Source organism: Terrapene carolina, unplaced genomic scaffold (assembly GCF_002925995.2).
Source record: "Terrapene carolina triunguis isolate 2854851 unplaced genomic scaffold, T_m_triunguis-2.0 Scaffold166, whole genome shotgun sequence".
In the NCBI taxonomy this organism is placed as follows: domain Eukaryota; kingdom Metazoa; phylum Chordata; order Testudines; family Emydidae; genus Terrapene; species Terrapene triunguis.
The window spans coordinates 1,813,103-1,829,068 of NW_020664517.1; the positions used below are offsets into that span (position 1 = coordinate 1,813,103).

Consider the following 15,966-nt stretch of genomic DNA (forward strand, 5'->3'; position numbering starts at 1 on the left):
TGGTACAGGATAACTAAAAACAATTTCATTCATGAGTCCTACATTGTGGGGTCCCGTGATAACTAATGGCACATTTAAACTAATATTATCCTAGGTCCCCTGGCCCAGCCCAGGGCATCCCACCCACCTGCCCTGCCACCGTCCCCATCTCACGGCCTTTTCCCTGCCTTGTATATTACAAACGTGTACACTTGGACTGAGTTTGAGATGGAAATAGGGGACGGCCTTGTTGAAAGTCTCTGGGTAAGGATAAAAGGGGTAAAAACAAGGGTGATGTCATGGTAGGGGTCTACTACCGACCACCTGACCTGGAAGAGGAGGTGGATGAGGCTTTTTTTTAAACAAATAACAAAATCGCCCAAAGCACAGGACTTGGTGATGATGGGGGACTTCAACTACTCAGACATCTGTTGGGAAAATAACACAGCAGGGCACAGATTCTCAACAAGTTCTTGGAATGTATTGGAGACAATTTTTTATTTCAGAAGGTGGAGACAACTACTGGGGGGAGGCTGTTCTAGATTTGAGTTTGACAAATAGGGAGGAACTGGTTGAGAATTTGAAAGTGGAAGGCAGCTTGGGTGAAAGTGGTCATGAAATGGTCGAGTTTGTGATTCTAAGGAATGGTAGGAGGGAGAACATCAAAATGGATTTCAAGGCAGATTTATCAACTCCCTGAGTTTGCTAGGTAAGATCCCATGGGAAGCAAGTCTAAGGGGAAAAACAATTGACAGTTGGCAGTTTTTCAAGGAGACATGATTAAGGGCACAAGAGCAAACTATCCCACGGCACAGGAAAGATAGGAAGTATGGCAAGAGACCACCCTGGCTTAACCAGGAGATCTTCAACGATCCAAAAATAGAGTCCTACAAAAAGTGGAACTAGGTCAAATTACAAAGGATGAATATAAACAAATAACACCAGTACGTAGGGACAAAATTAGAAAGGCCGAGGCACAAAACGAGATCAAACTAGCTAGGGACATAAAGGGTAACAAGAAAACATTCTACACGTACATTAGAAGCAAGAGGAAGACCAAGGACAGAGTAGGCCCGTTACTCAATGAGGGGGAAAAACAATAACAGAAGATGAGGTGCTTAATGACTTCTTTGTTTCGGTTTTCACCAAGAAGGTTGGTGGTGATTGGATGTCTAACGTAGTGAATGCCAGTGAAAATGTGGTAGGATCAGAGGCTAAAATAGGGAAAAAACAAGTTAAAAATTACTTAGACAAATTTAGATGTCTTCAAGTCACCAGGGCCTGATGAAATACATCCTTGAATACTCAAGGAGCTGACTGAGGAGATATCTGAGCCATTAACAATTATCTTTGAAAAGTCATGGAAGATAGGAGAGATTCCAGAGGGCTGGAAAAGGGCAAATCTAGCGCCCATCTATAAAAAGGGAAATAAGGACAACCTGGGGAATTACAGACCTGTCCGCTTAACTTCTGTACCTGGAAAGATAATGGATCAAATAATCAATCAATTTGCAAACATCTAGAGGATAATAAGGTGATAAGTAACAGTCAGCATGGTGTCAAGTATCAGGAGGTAGCCGTGTTAGTCTGTATCTACAAAAACAACAAGGAGTCTGGTGGCACCTTAAAGACTAACAGATTTATTTGGGCATAAGCTTTCGTGAGTAAAAACCTCACTTCTTCGGATTTGTCAAGAACAAATCATGTCAAACCAACCTGATAGCTTTCTTTGACAGGGTAACAAGCCTTGTGGATGGGGGGAAGCGGAAGACGTGGTATATCTTGACTTTAGTAAAGCTTTGGATACTGTCTCGCAGGACCTTCTCGTAAACAAACTAGGGAAATGCAACCTAGATGGAGCTACTATAAGGTGGGTGCAAAACTGGTTGGAAAATCATTCCCAGAGAGTAATCAGTGGTTCACAGTCATGCTGGAAGGGCATAACGAGTGGGGTCCCACAGGGATCGGTTCTGGGTCCGGTTCTGTTCAATATCTTCATCAATGATTTGGATAATGGCATAGAGAGGACACTTCTAAAGTTTGTGGACGATACCAAGCTGGGAGGGGCTGCAAGTGCTTTGGAGGATAGGATTAAAATTCAAAATGATCTGGACAAACTGGAGAAATGGTCTGATGTAAATAGGATGAAATTCAATAAGGACAAATGCAAAGTACTCCACTGAGGAAGGCACAATCAGTTGCACACATTCAAAATGGGAAATGACTGCTTAGGAAGGAGCACTGCAGAAAGGGATCTGGGGGTCATAGTGGATCACAAGCTAAATATGAATCAACAGTGTAACACTGTTGCAAAAAAAGCAAACATCCTTCTGGGATTGTTGTAAGTGTTACAGGAGTGTTGTAAGCAAGACACGAGAAGTAATTCTTCCACTCTACTCTGCGCGGATTAGGCCTCAATTGGAGTATTGTGCTCAGTTCTGGGCACCACGTTTCAGGAAAGATGTGGACAAACCGAAGAAAGTCCAGAGAAGAGCAACAAAAATTATTAAAGGGCTAGAAAACATGACCTATGAGGGAAGATTGAAAAAACTGGGTTTGTTTAGTTTTCAAGTACATAAAAGGTTGTTACAAGGAGGAGGGTGAAAAATTTGTTCTTAACCTCTGAAAATAGGACAAGAAGCAATGGGCTTAAATTGCAGCAAGGGAGGTTTAGGTTGGACATTAGGAAAAACTTTCTAACTGTCAGGGTGGTTAAGCACTGGGATAAACTGCCTAGGGAGGTTGTGGAGATGTTTAAGAGCAGGTTAGACACACTCCTGTCAGGGATGGTCTAGATAATACTTAGTCCTGCCAGGAGTGCAGGGGACTGGACTAGAGATCGCGTGAGGTCCCTTCCAGTCCTACGATTCTATGATTCTATCTTCCCCCCAGTCAGTGTGAGCGCAATCTATGCCCCGTGAACAGCAGAGCCTGCCGCCTGGCCGCCAACTCCATCTCCTTCCACTACCTGCCGCTCCAATCCAACCGCACCGTGCCTAGGGTGCTCTTCAAGATGTCCACCACCCACCTGGTGGGCGAGAGCCTGCGCTTCGCCATCACGGGTGGCAGGGGCCAGGGCGTCTTCGCCGTGCGGCGCTCCGAATGGCACGCCGGCGAACTGATCCTCACCAGCCCGGTGGCAGGGCCGGCCACCTTGGAGGTGGAGCTGGAAATGAGCAAACTCGCCAGGAAGGTTCTTCTTGGGAAGCACATCTTCAGGGTCACGGTCTTCATCTCCCGATATGAGTTCTGAGCCCTCCAAAGCCGCCGGCCTGACGCAGTCCAGCAGAGACACCCGCCTCAGAGCCGAGACGGGGCTTCCAGGGCATCCAGCCAAGCTAGCCGTCTGGGGCGCCCATGCTGGCTTCTAGAAAATGTCTGGGGAGCTGCCTCCTTGGAGACCCCCATTCTTCACCTGGCAAAGACCTCGCCCCTAGGGTCCTGCCCGTATAGCATGTCCCGGTCTCACTGGGGCTGGCTGTGGATGGCAGAGAAATCGCAATGGCCAGTGCCCAGCAGTGCAGGGTCAAGGGTGGCTCGTGGGGTAGCTGAGCTGCTCCCCAGCCTGGGCACAAGCCCACGGGGTGTCCCGTGTCAGCCGCCAGCTGCACTTCCCTGCCGCCCCTCCAGCTGGCATTCCCCTGCTCTCTTAGGCGCCCCTGGGCTTAGACGTCGCATCCAGCTAGGGCAGCAGCAGCACGGCGAGCCCACCTGGGGCAGAAGAGCAGGACCTGCCAACGGGGGATTTGGCTTCTCATACGTAGTAACATAAAATAAACCAGCAACATCCCTAGGAGGAGCCCTCGCCGCTCATTGCTCCCCATCGCCGACCCAGGCCTCCTAGTGAGCCAGCAGCAGACTGATGTGCCGCGCTCTGCCCTCGTCCCCTACGGCCGGCTGACTCCAGCCCCGGGCCCCAGCACCTCTGCCCCAAGCCTCACCTCGGCATCCCTCTGCTGTCCAGCACCTGGGCTCTCATCACGCCTGTTCCCTCAGCGTGAGCCGGCCATGTGCTGCCAGGCCAGGCCGACCAGGCCTCGACTACCCACCTGCAACCTGGGGCTGATGCTACCACCTGAGGGCCTGGCAAACGGGCCGCTAGCCCACAGTGCCAGGGGCCCATGCCGCCCTCCATGGTTGCACCCACCCTGCCTGACAGGCCCTGTACTCTGCCGAGCTAGGGCAGGAGGGGCTGGCGTGTGAGCCGCCACGGAGTGGGGTGGGTACGTGCATTGCCCTGAGGGGCTGGGCGCATGTGCATGTGTGTTCCCTGAGACTCCCTAACCCACCGGCCCGACACGCCACCCACGCCAGGGGAGTGCATGGCTCTGAGCACTGACTGGGGTCCCAGAAAGGTGCTGGGGGCTAAGCAGGGAGGCTGCAGGAGGCCATTTAGGGGAAGCGGCGGGCCTCTGACCAGAACGCCCAGTCGAAAAGGGATCCTGGTGGCTCAGGTCAGCACCGCTGACCGGGCTATTAAAAGTCGGTCAGCGAGGCAGCAGGGCTAAGGCAGGCTCCCTGCCTGCCCTGGCTCTGTGCAGCTCCTGAAAGCGGCCGGCATGTCCCTGCGGCCCCTAGGCACAGGAGCGATCAGGGAAGCTCTGTGCGCTGCCCCTACCCCCAGCACCGGCTCCGCAGCTCCCATTGGCCGGGAACTATGGTCAATGGGGGCGGTGCCTGCGGGCAGCGTGCAGAGCCCCCCAGGCTGCTCCTCTGCCTAGGGGTCACAGGGACATGCTGGCTGCTTCCAGGAGCTGCACAGAGCCAGGGCAGGCAGGGAGCCTGCCTTAGCCCCATTGCACCGCTAACTGGGAGCCGCCTGAGATAGGTGCCGCCCAGCTGAAGCCTGTGTCCCTATCCCCCTCCCGCACCCCAACCCCCGCCCCAAACCCCCTCCCACACCCTAACTCCCTCCCAGAGCCCACACCCTTAGCCCCCTCCTGGAGCCTGCACCCACACCCCCTCCCACACCCCAACCCTCTGCCCCAGCCCTGAGCCCCCTACTGCACCCCAAACCCCTCATCCCTGGCCCCACCCCAGAGCCTATACCCCAGCTGGAGCCCACACCCCAATCCCCTACCCCAGCCCTCAACCCGCTCCTGCACTCTGAACCCCTCGGCCCCAGTCCAGAGCCCCCTCCTACACCCCAAACCCCTCATCCCAGGCCGCACCCCCAGCCGGAGCCCTCACCTCACCCCACACCCAACTCCCTGCCCCAGCCCAGAGCCCCCTCTTGCACCCTGAACCTCTCATTTCTTGGAGTTTGTTTGTAAACAGAGGCAGGTGATTAAGCGAACAAAAGGCTTGTCATTAAATTAAATTAAGGATGGTTAGATGACCCTGAAAGCATTGCAGGTACTTCTGTTAAAAGAAAGGAAACAAAGGGTAGGAGTGAATGGTGAGAAGTAAATGGGGTCCCCCAGGGATCTGTACTGGGCCCAGTCCTATTCAACAGATTCATAAATGATCTGGCGAAAGGGGTAAACAGTGAGGTGGCAAAGTTTGCAGATGATACAAAAACCACTCAAGATAGTTAAGACCGAAGCAGACTGTGAAGAACTTCAAAAAGATCTCACAAAACGAAGTGATTGGGCAACAAAATGGCAAATGAAATTTAATGTGGATAAATGTAAAGTAATGCACATTGGAAAAAATAACCCCAACTATACATACAATATGAGGGGGGCTATTTTAGCTACAACAAATCAGGAAAGAGATCTTGGAGTCATCGTGGATAGTTCTCTGAAGATGTCCACACAGTGTGCAGAGGCGGTCAAAAAAGCAAACAGGATGTTAGGAATCATTAAAAAAGGGATAGAGAATAAGACGGAGAACATCTTATTGCTCTTGTATAAATCCATGGTACGCCCACATCTGGAATACTGCATACAGATGTGGTCGTCTCATCTCAAAAAAGATATACTGGCATTAGAAAAGGTTCAGAGAAGGGCAACTAAAATGATTAGGGGTTTGGAACAGGTCCCATATGAGGAGAGATTAAAGAGGCTAGGACTTTTCAGCTTGGAAAAGAGGAGACTAAGGGGGGATATGATAGAGGTCTATAAAATCATGGGTGATGTGGAGAAAGTGAATAAGGAAAAGTTATTTACTTGTTCCCATAATACAAGAACTAGGGGTCACCAAATGAAATTAATGGGCAGCAGGTTTAAAACAAATAAAAGGAAGTTCTTCACACAGCGCACAGTCAACCTGTGGAACTCCTTGCCTGAGGAGGTTGTGAAGGCTAGGACTATAACAAGGTTTAAAAGAGAACTAGATAAATTCATGGAGGTTAGGTCCATTAATGGCTATTAGCCAGGATGAGTAAGGAATGGGGTCCCTAGCCTCTGTCAGAGGGTGGAGATGGATGGCAGGAGAGAGATCACTTGATCATTACCTGTTAGGTTCACTCCCTCTGGGGCACCTGCCATTGGCCACTGTTGGCAGACAGGATACTGGGTTGGATGGCCGTTCGGATGTTCTTATGTTGGCTCCAGGATGACAGGGTGAGAAAGGGCTCTGGGGATGGAGGGAGGGAGAATCCAAAATCACTGTGACACTCCACCCCATGCAGCCCCCTCCGCCTGCACCTATGCCACCCATTCTCTGCCTGTGCGGCCCCCTAGGACTCGGTCCCCCCCTCCACACACAGCCCAGTTAGCAGCCCTGCTCAGACCAGCCTGTTCCCGCGTCCCGCACACAAAGCTGCTCCTGTGTGCAGAGAGTGCAGAAACCAGCCCACAGAGGTCTCCTTATATAACACAGAGCACGTTGCTCCAGGCCAGCCAGGTGCCCACGGTGGGCAGGCTTGGCCAGCGTGCTTGCCAAGGACAGGGCATCTCCTCCAGCGTGTAGCAGAGTTTATTTACTGACAGGGAGCGGCCTGGCTCCAGGAAGAGATGCGCTGCTGACAGACACACAGACCATTACGCAGCTACCGGCGCCTTTCCTTCACATCCCTGGCACAAGACTAGCCTGGCCCATTTCTAGTCAGTTTCACTTCCTGCCCTGGGATTGAATTAAATTCCCCACTCCTAAAGGGAGAGCTGGAGGCAGTTGATGTGTGATGTTTAATAACAAGGCATTCGGTATTGCAGGGGGGTCTCAAACTTCACTGCACTGTGACCCCCTTCTGACTACACGACCCCAGGATGGGACCGAAGCCTGAGCCTGCCCGAGCCCCATGCTCCGGGTAGGGGGCCCAAGGGCTTCATCCCCGGTCAGGAGGCCTGTAACCTGAGCCCTGCCATCCCCGTCAGGTCCCAGCAAGTCTAACGTCAGCCCTGGTGGCCCCATTAAAACCAGATGGCGACCCACTTTGGGTTCCTGACCCAGTTTGAGAACCACTGCAGTATTGTCACCAGCCCCCCACCAAAATCACAGGATTGGCTTAAAACCAGGAGCGTTTTAAAAGTAATAATACATTTTAGGTGCTTTTGATTTGCCTTCTGAGTTTTGAACCTCTCAGGTTGCTGTTTTCCAGCTTCCCCCCCGCACCTGGGAGGGTTAGCAAGGTACCTTGCTACTAATGAAAGCAGAGCTTCTTAGTTAACCACAGGACTCCGGGAGCTGAGGGGTTAAAAAAAATCACCAGTGTGAGCCTCCCACTCAAATCACACGCGTGTGCAATACTGTGCCTTGAGTGAGAGCGGTTTGGGCATGCTCAGGCCTAGAACCCGCTCGCCGGCCTGCCTAACCCGGCACGTGAGCTCAGGCCAGTGTGGGGTTCCGGTCGCTTTGCTCCAGGTTCCTCTCTTGGGGGGCAAGACAGGAACCTGCAGCAGAGCACGAGCCAGCCAGTACTGTGCTGCTGCCCACTGCCAGGCTGGGCGCTGTCTGCTTGAGCCAGCTCCTGTATGTGTGAGCGGGAGATGGGCCCGCTATTGTGGGGAACCTCCCTGGCTTATACACGACCCCGGTGAAATGGGCTGGCGAAAGGATCTGAGGCCTCGCTCCCACTCCCTTTACCCAGAGGCCTGCCTGACCTCGAGGGCTCCCCTTCCCCTCTCCTGTGTGGCAGAGGCCTCGTAACCCCAACACGGCTGGGCACAGAGTTCCTGGGGGGGAGGCTCGACCCCCAACTTTGTCGTGGTCACTTAGGGCAGGGGCTCAGGTGTCCCCACCTGGGGGGGGGGGAGGGGGCTCTTTCTGCACTGGACACTTCTCTGACCCACTGATCATTCCATACAGTTCAAAGCAAATACAAATGATTAAACACCAACTAATTAAAAAATAAGGAGCAAATGGCCAAGGAAAACCGTCACCCTGCTCTGTGGCACGGGGGCGCCACAACCAGCGTCTCTGGAATGTACAGGCAGTTCAGTCTGTTCCTCACACGTCCCAGGCCCTGGCTGTGCTGCAGGGAGGCTGTGGGTCGGACACTTGCTCTGGTGGTGGTCACACGCCCTCAGGCTCTAGGTGACAGGACCCTTCCCCCCAGCGTTGCCCCCGCCCTGTCAGGGTTACGATCCCCCCCAAGCCAGGCCTGCGGTGGGCCTGCTGCCCAGGGTCCCCCTCGCTCTCCCCAGCTGCTCACTGCACCCAGCTCCGGACTGCCCCAGCTCCAGCTCCACCTCCACCCTGTCTCAGCGCTGCTCTGCCGCCCGCTCCCTGGGCTGCTTCGCTGGCCCCCTCTGGCTCTGGTTGCTGCAGCTCTGCTCCCAGCACTGACCTGCTCCCTGGGCTGCTTCTGTGACTCTGGTCCCAGCACTGACCTGCTCCCTGGGCTGCTTCTCTGGTTCTCTGGCTGGGACGACTCTGCTCTCCAGCTCAGCCTGGGGTCCTGATTGCCCCTCGGCCCTTCCCCTTCCTTTTGGTACTGGGAGCCAGCAACCAAAACACCTCCACTGAGTGTTAGCAAGGGGCCAACAGCCCCCTTTCCTAGGCACAGCACTGGAAGCGGGTGCTGCCATGTGCTCAGGGCCGGCTCTGGCTTTTTTGCCGCCCCCAAGCAGAAAAAAAAAAAAAAAAAACCTACGGGACAGCCAGAGCGGCGAAGGTAAACAAAAAAACAAAAAAAACATGGAGGGCGGCCGGAGCCACGGTGCAAACGAGGACTCCCTGCGCTGCAGACGTGCCCTGGGCAGCGGAGTGCGCGCCCCGGCTAGCAGGGGGAGCGGGGGGAGAGAGAGAAGGGGGGCGGCCAGGGCTTCCTTCAGCCGGGGCGCTTGCCACTCAGCCCCTCCCGCCGTGCCGCCTGCTCCACGCTGCTCCCGCCTGCAGGTGAATTGAAGGACGCGGGCTGCCGGGCTTGCTGCAGACCTGGCCCCGGCTGGGGCAGACGGAGCGTGCAGCCCGCTCCCAGCGGGGCACTACCCTCCTCCGCGCCGCCGCCCCCTACAGGGCGGCCAGCGCAGCAAACCAAAAAAAAAAAAAGGAAAAAAAGGGTGGCCCTGCCACTCTAGGATTGGGCGGAAGCTGCCCCTTAGAATCTGCCGCCCCCAGCACAAGCTTGCTCGGCTGGTGCCTGGAGCCGGCCCTGCATGTGCTGTAGCACCAGCTTTCCTAGAGCTGGAGGCGCCTGGCTGCAGGTGACAGACGCAGGGTCCCACACAAGGGACAATAATACGCCCAGCTCTAGTTCCTCCCATGAGAGGATCTCAAAGCACTTCACTGGTATAAATGACTGGACCTGCTTAGCCCACCTGGCAGCTGGGTCAGTAGCGGCATCCCTGTTTTACAGATGGGCACCAGAGCGAGGCCAAGGCAGAGCCAGGAGTACAGCGGCGCTCTCAACGCCCCCAGGCCTGTGCCTGGTCACTGCAGGAGGCTGGGGAGAGCTGGAGGAAGAGGGTTGCTCCGGTTTCAGAAGGGCCCTCGTTTGGTGTGACGCGAAGGGAAGCTGGAGCCATGCTCTAAAGCCTCAGCACTGAGCCCTGGCCTCCCGGCAGACTCCATACTGATCTCGTTCCTACAGCTGGGCTGCCAGCTGCGGCCCCAGGAGGCCATGCTGCCCCCCGGCCCGTGTACACGTCCGTGGCTCAGCTCATACCCCAGTGGCCGCGCTGCCACAGCAGCGTCTCCCGGTTCTCCGGGCTGTAGGAAGCCAGGCCTGTGCTGTGAAGCTGAAGGCCCCATTTCAGCTGTGCAAGGTGGGTCTCTGGGGCTGGACAAGGCAAAGCCCAGGAGAGACGCGCCCTGCTCGTGTGCGGCTGCTTTACACCCTAGCACATCCCTGCCTAGGCTGGGCTCTGCCAGCCACCGTGTTTCCATGGGCAGAGCCCACAACTCAGTGCATCCCACACAGTGGGGCTGGGTGGGGGCCCCAACTAGCACTCATTGCCACCCAGGCAGGGGGCTGGGCAGGGGATGTCCTAGCGATCGCTTTGGGTGGCACTTGCAGCTCCACGGTGCCATCTGCTGGGCAGCAGAAGCTGTTGGAATAAGTCCAAAATGTAACACTGGCTAGAAATACCTGTTAACTGTACAACAGTTTAAAGAGACCATCTCAGGTTTAAAAAGACCAGCCAATCCTGCTCCCCATTGCACAGATATCATTCAGGATTGGCTCAGGTGCAGCCAATGGAATGATATCACCTAAAACCTAATATATGCAACTAATTCAAGTTCCCCCATCGCCATTGTTGACATCTTCCATTCTTAGCAGGAGACATTTAACAATCAGATTCGTTTGTCACTAGTGAGGCTGTTAATTCCCTTGTTCCATTTCTCTTGGCCGCCCCAGTGAAAACAGACGAGTCAGATTTTCGGCACGTTCTAAGCACTAGCTGCAATGTTTGCGCTGCAAACCGGAAAGGGGGACTATTTTTAAAACAAATGTCTAGTTTGACTGTTGACACTAAATGCGGGACCCAGGCTGCTGGGCTGAGCGTCTGGCAAAGCTGCTATTTACAACCCAGCCTCTTGGAGTGTGTTTCGTTTCCTTTACGCCCCACCCACAAAGCACCAGTTGTAACCTAGTCAGGCAGGACTGCATGGGCAAAAGGGGAGGGGACGGCGCAGTCTCTCTCAAAAATGGCATTATTTGAGGGACTGATGCCGCCAGTGCTTATGGCTCAATGTCCTAACTGATACAGCACAAGGATGGGACCCAGCTGGTGTCTGTCCTGACCACCAAATCACACTAGGGAACAAGGCATGTGTCAGAAACAGCTCCCCAGCGGCCTGCCTTACATCAGCCAGTGACAGAGATGCCCCATGAGATGAAACGGTCAGAGGTGATCAGGGCCAGCTACAGTGCTTGGGCAGGACCTTTTGCACATGAGGCAGACACGCTAACTGCTACTCTACAGCCACGGTGGGCAGCTCTATTGCCCCATTCCTCACCTTCCCCTCTCCTAGATCTCTCCAGCCCCTTTCTCAGCGCAGCGTCTGGCAACAGAAGAGCCCTGTGGTGCGGTGTGACATACCAGCGACAATCCAGACCAATGAATAGCTGTGTCCCCCCTGCCCTCTAACCTGGGCCTCCAGCCTGGACTGCTCACAAACAGCCTCCAGCATGTAAGTCACTCCCAGCTATGTCTGTGTGTGCTGCAGCCAGCCAGCCAGCCAGCCAGCCACCCCTTGGCTTCTACCAGCCTGGGTTATGCTGCAGGGTGACCCCAGCACATCCCAGTCCTAGATTTCCCCCAGAAATGTGTGTCCTGTACTGCCCAGCCCTCTCCTGGACAATACAAGCCTGTACAAAGGCTGTTGTTTGATGGATAGAAATGCTGTGCACACATCTTGTTACCCAAATGGCGTTTCCCAGCCACTCAGTTCAAACACACTGGATTAGATAAAACAATAAAACAAGTTTATTAACTAGAAAGAGGGAGATTTTAAGTGAGTCAAAGTAATGAGGCATAAGAGGCAGACATGGTTACAAGAAAAATAAAGATAAAACGCAACTGATGTCTAACTTAAACTATGTTAAATTCACAGGAGTGGGCGGTTTTTGTACCCTTCCCCAGACACAGCCGTCTTGCAAGGAAAGAGAAAAGTCAGGCTGGGGCTGTAGGTGCGAGACCAACAAGGGCAGTGCTCTGGGAAGCAAACGTGCTCACACTTTCTGTGATTTCTGTAGGAATACCTGGCAGGTATGATTCCTGCCTTTCATCCAGCTGGCTTCTTCCCCACCATGACCCGAACAGGTGCCATAGGGCCAGGAGCTCACCGATAGCGAGTGGTGAGATTCAGCTGGCTTGACCAGTTGAGCCTGCCCCAATTCACCGATGTCACAATCTATATCTAATAGGTGTCATGTAATACCGCCCCGATCCTTACTGTTCTTGCATGCTGTATGTACACGGGGGTATTAAGAGTTGGGGCTACATGCTGGAATTATGACTAAAGTGTGGTTAAACCAGGCATGCCAGGGGAAGTGGCTAAACAGCTGTGCCCTAGACAAATGCATGTGTATTTGCTTCCCTGACCAGTGCGGTCATCAGGCAGAGACAACGAAGATCCATTTACATATTAGGTAAACAAAGCTAGCGCATGGGGGAGGGGTCAGCATGGCAGCTTCTCTCCAGCGAGAGCGAGACGTTTGGTCTGGGTTTTTACATTGCAAAGGGTTACTGCTCTATAAAGACGGGGGGCTGAACCTCAAGTGACAAGCAATTGACTCAACGGATTGTACACCACGTTACTGTATTATAAAAGCATGCCGAGCGAGGTGTGTTCTGACAGCCTATGCCACACTGGGGATTAACACCAGCATCAAATGTCTCTCTTAGTGCTAGATCTGGCCTCATGGCTATGCGTTGATATTAGGCTTTACAAACGAAGTGTGACACCGTGTCTCCCAAAGAGGTGGGAATGTCACAGCTCTTCACCCATCTGGTGGAATCAAAACAATGGACGTCCACTGAAACCAGGTCATTGAACTTGGGCAGACCTAAGCAAAGCCCAAAGCCATCTTTGGCACCCCTCACTAGCCCGACACAAGGGATCAGAGCTCTCGCAAGCTGAGAAAGATGGGCCCTTCAACTAAGGGGGAGGGCTGAAGTCCCTGAATATTGAAGCTAGGTGAGAAACCTGCCTGGGCCAAGATGGTTCACCTAGCATGCCAAGGGAAGCCAGCCCCTTGTTCCACTGTGGAAGGTCCTGATGAGGGAGAGTCAGCCATGGCTGGGAAGAAGGACGATTGATAAGAACACTGCCTTGAACAAAGACTGTAGCTTGTTAAGTCTCAATCAGTAGAAAGTGTATTTTGGTTTGTTTTATGTGTAACTCTTTCTGGCTTCATTCCCGATACCTGAACTCACTTTATCCTCAGTATATTTTGGTCCGACATTTGTTTTATGTTTACTATAAATCAGCTCAGTGCTGGGTTTGAAAGGAAGGGGGTATTTACCCCAGTTACGTTAACAAGCTGTAATGTGCGTTTGTCTTGTTAAGGAGCAACCAACCCCATTATTTCTCCGAGTGTCCAGGTGAGGGCTAGATACTGCACCCGGTTTGGGGGAAATTCAGGCCTGGGAGTGTGCTGGGGACACCCCGCTGGTGGGAGCCAGAGTAGGGCTGGAGACAGGCTGCTGACCCAGGGCTGTCTAGCACACAGACACCCGGCAGGCTGGGCTAGGAGCTACAGCAGCAGAGCACTGCCAGGCACCCAGGTTTGCTGGCCTGGATCGTGCCCCCAGCAGCGTGACACCCACTCAGAAGCCATCACTTTCTGCAGCTCCCCCAGGAAAGGGTGCAGCTGTCGTCACATCAAGAGCCTTCCTTTGGCTAAGGGAGGTTCACAGGGCTGCTGACGCCGAGCACCGAACCAGGGTTCTTGGAGGTTGCAAGTTAGCAGCCTCTGAACTGAGCTACTCTGGCAGCTGTGCGCTCCTCAGGGCGTTCCTTCAGGGCTCACACAGACAAAGAAAGAGTCAAGGCAGCTCTTGTGTAGCTGGTTTATCAGAGCCAAGGAACGTTTTCTGCTTGGGCTGTCACGACCCCAGGTTTCCAGTACCCAGGACTGGGGGAAAACTGCTACTGCCACCAACTCTGCAACTTGCTCTTGAGTCACCCCCTCACTCCGCTCCCTTGGCCAGGACCCTGGCCCCAGAGTCAAGTGATTGCTGATGAATATGGAAACTGCTCCTCAAAGGCCGCTCCAGGAAAACCCTGTCACCACCGCTCCCCACCAGGCTTGGCTAACACACGGGCTGAATTAGTTACAATTAACCCCACAAGTGAACTCCTGTACTGTTCATCTAGAGGTGCCCTCTTCACCTTCTCAAGCCCTGGAAAGTCTTATGACAGATCCCAGGTCAGACGTCCTCCTCAGAAGCTTCTGGGTCGTACGCCCCCAGCCCCGGTCTCAGTGCCGCCTTCCCTGATGGCCGAGTCTCTGGTGTCCTGAGCATCCAACCCAGGATCTTCAGCTAGGTCCTGGAAAAACCCACTTCTAGTCGCCAGCCTCAACTACCTCTCCCGCCCGGGCCTCTCCCGACAGCCGGCATTTGAACAAGTAGTCCATGGTGGCTCCTAGCAACTGAACAAGTCTTGACAGAGTACTCAAATGTCAGGATGTGGGCTGATGGCCAACCCCGGCTTTACTTCCCACAGCTCATGCGAAAAACAGCAGTAACCCCCTGTCACGCAACCAGCACATGGGTGGTTTTAAAATAGAATATTGCAGCAGTTAAAAATACAAAAATAAAAATGTTAATGATGTCATTTAGTGTCTTTTAATCTTTGAAAGGCAACTCTTGCATGGATAGACCATAATTAAATTTTAGAATTTCTTAAAACCTGGTTTCCCATCACTTAACTACTCAGCACTAGCAAAATGAGATTTGTTTGGTAATACCATCCCAACTAAGGTTCAGGCACTACCATAGGCTAGAACCAATTTGCTGGCAAGCCTTCGAAAAGAACAATCACCCTAATGAAGCATGTCCAGATCAAGTGACACATTGTCTCCTGTTCGCTAACAAGAATCAGCCACCTCACCATGGAGCTAGGAAGCAGGACAGGCGAAAGAATAGGTGAGACACAAGAACACACATGTGAGTCCCTGGTATTAATTACAGTACAACTTTTATTAATACTGGAATCTTCACAGTGCATTCGTTACTTGTAGCAGTGACTATTTAAATCAAGGGCGGGGTGGGGAACAGGATAATTGTCCGAAAAAGAAAAGAAAAAGAGAGGGTGAGGAAAGGGTAGCGGAGGGGGAGAGACAGGAGCACGGGGGGAAATAAATTAAAAAAAGAACAAGTTAACAACAGCACCAGAAAAGTTACTTCAGTCGAAAGACATTTTTTTAAAGGAAATTTTTTTTCTCTGTACAAAATGAAAAATAAAACCAAAAAACAAACAGTTGTCACGCGTCGTCATCAGCTCTGGTCACAATAAGAGGGGCGGGAGAGACGGGATGGAGAGACGTTATAACTAATCTTTATTACACAGTGTCCGAGTAACAGGGTTGAGATGCGACACACACACACACACACCCCCCTGGGCTGGTGGGGCGGGATGGGATCTCCCATTTCGAGCTATGTACATCGTGGTGATCGGCTGTGCTTTGCATGAGGAGTGGGAGAGAGGAGAAAGAAAAGGCCAGGGAGGAAGGAGAGGTTGTGCTTTCTTAAAGGCCTTTTACAGATCCTTAAAATAACCATTTTCAAAGACTGACTAGGGCCTTCGGACCCAGGAACGCGGCTCCTGGGCTGCAGTTCAGACTTTTGCTTTTCACATCAGAGTTGGACTGTACATGCTACTAGCTTGGCCTTTATTCTTAATGCAATCCCCCCTCTCCAGCCCCACCCATCACCCAGCTGCTTCAGAGAGGCACAGGGCTGCTCCGCTTGGCTGAAGTGTTTCTCAGAGAACAGGGGAGCCAACCCCCAGCGTGCTGCTGAAAGCCTGGCAGGCTACAGGAGAGATGAACAGTAAGATCAAAACCATGGGAGTCAACTACAGTGCAACGCCACCCAAATCAAAGGGATCTGCTCATCTCCGGTGCAACTCCACCCAAATCAAAGGCATCTGCTCATCTCCGGTGCAACGCCACCCAAATCAAAGGCATCTGCTCATCTCCGGTGCAAC

The 15,966-nt window shown here is 53.0% G+C and overlaps 1 protein-coding gene across 1 annotated transcript in view; it reads left to right on the top strand.

The window, feature by feature from the left end:
• LOC113406943 (fibulin-7-like) overlaps positions 1–3,232 on the top strand; it is a 21,831-nt gene extending 18,599 nt beyond the window's left edge. Inside the window, exon 6 of the mRNA XM_029912027.1 lies at positions 2,872–3,232. Within this exon, the coding sequence (XP_029767887.1) occupies positions 2,872–3,232 (361 nt within the window). The remainder of the gene's footprint in view (positions 1–2,871) is intronic.
• Positions 3,233–15,966: the final 12,734 nt, after the last annotated feature.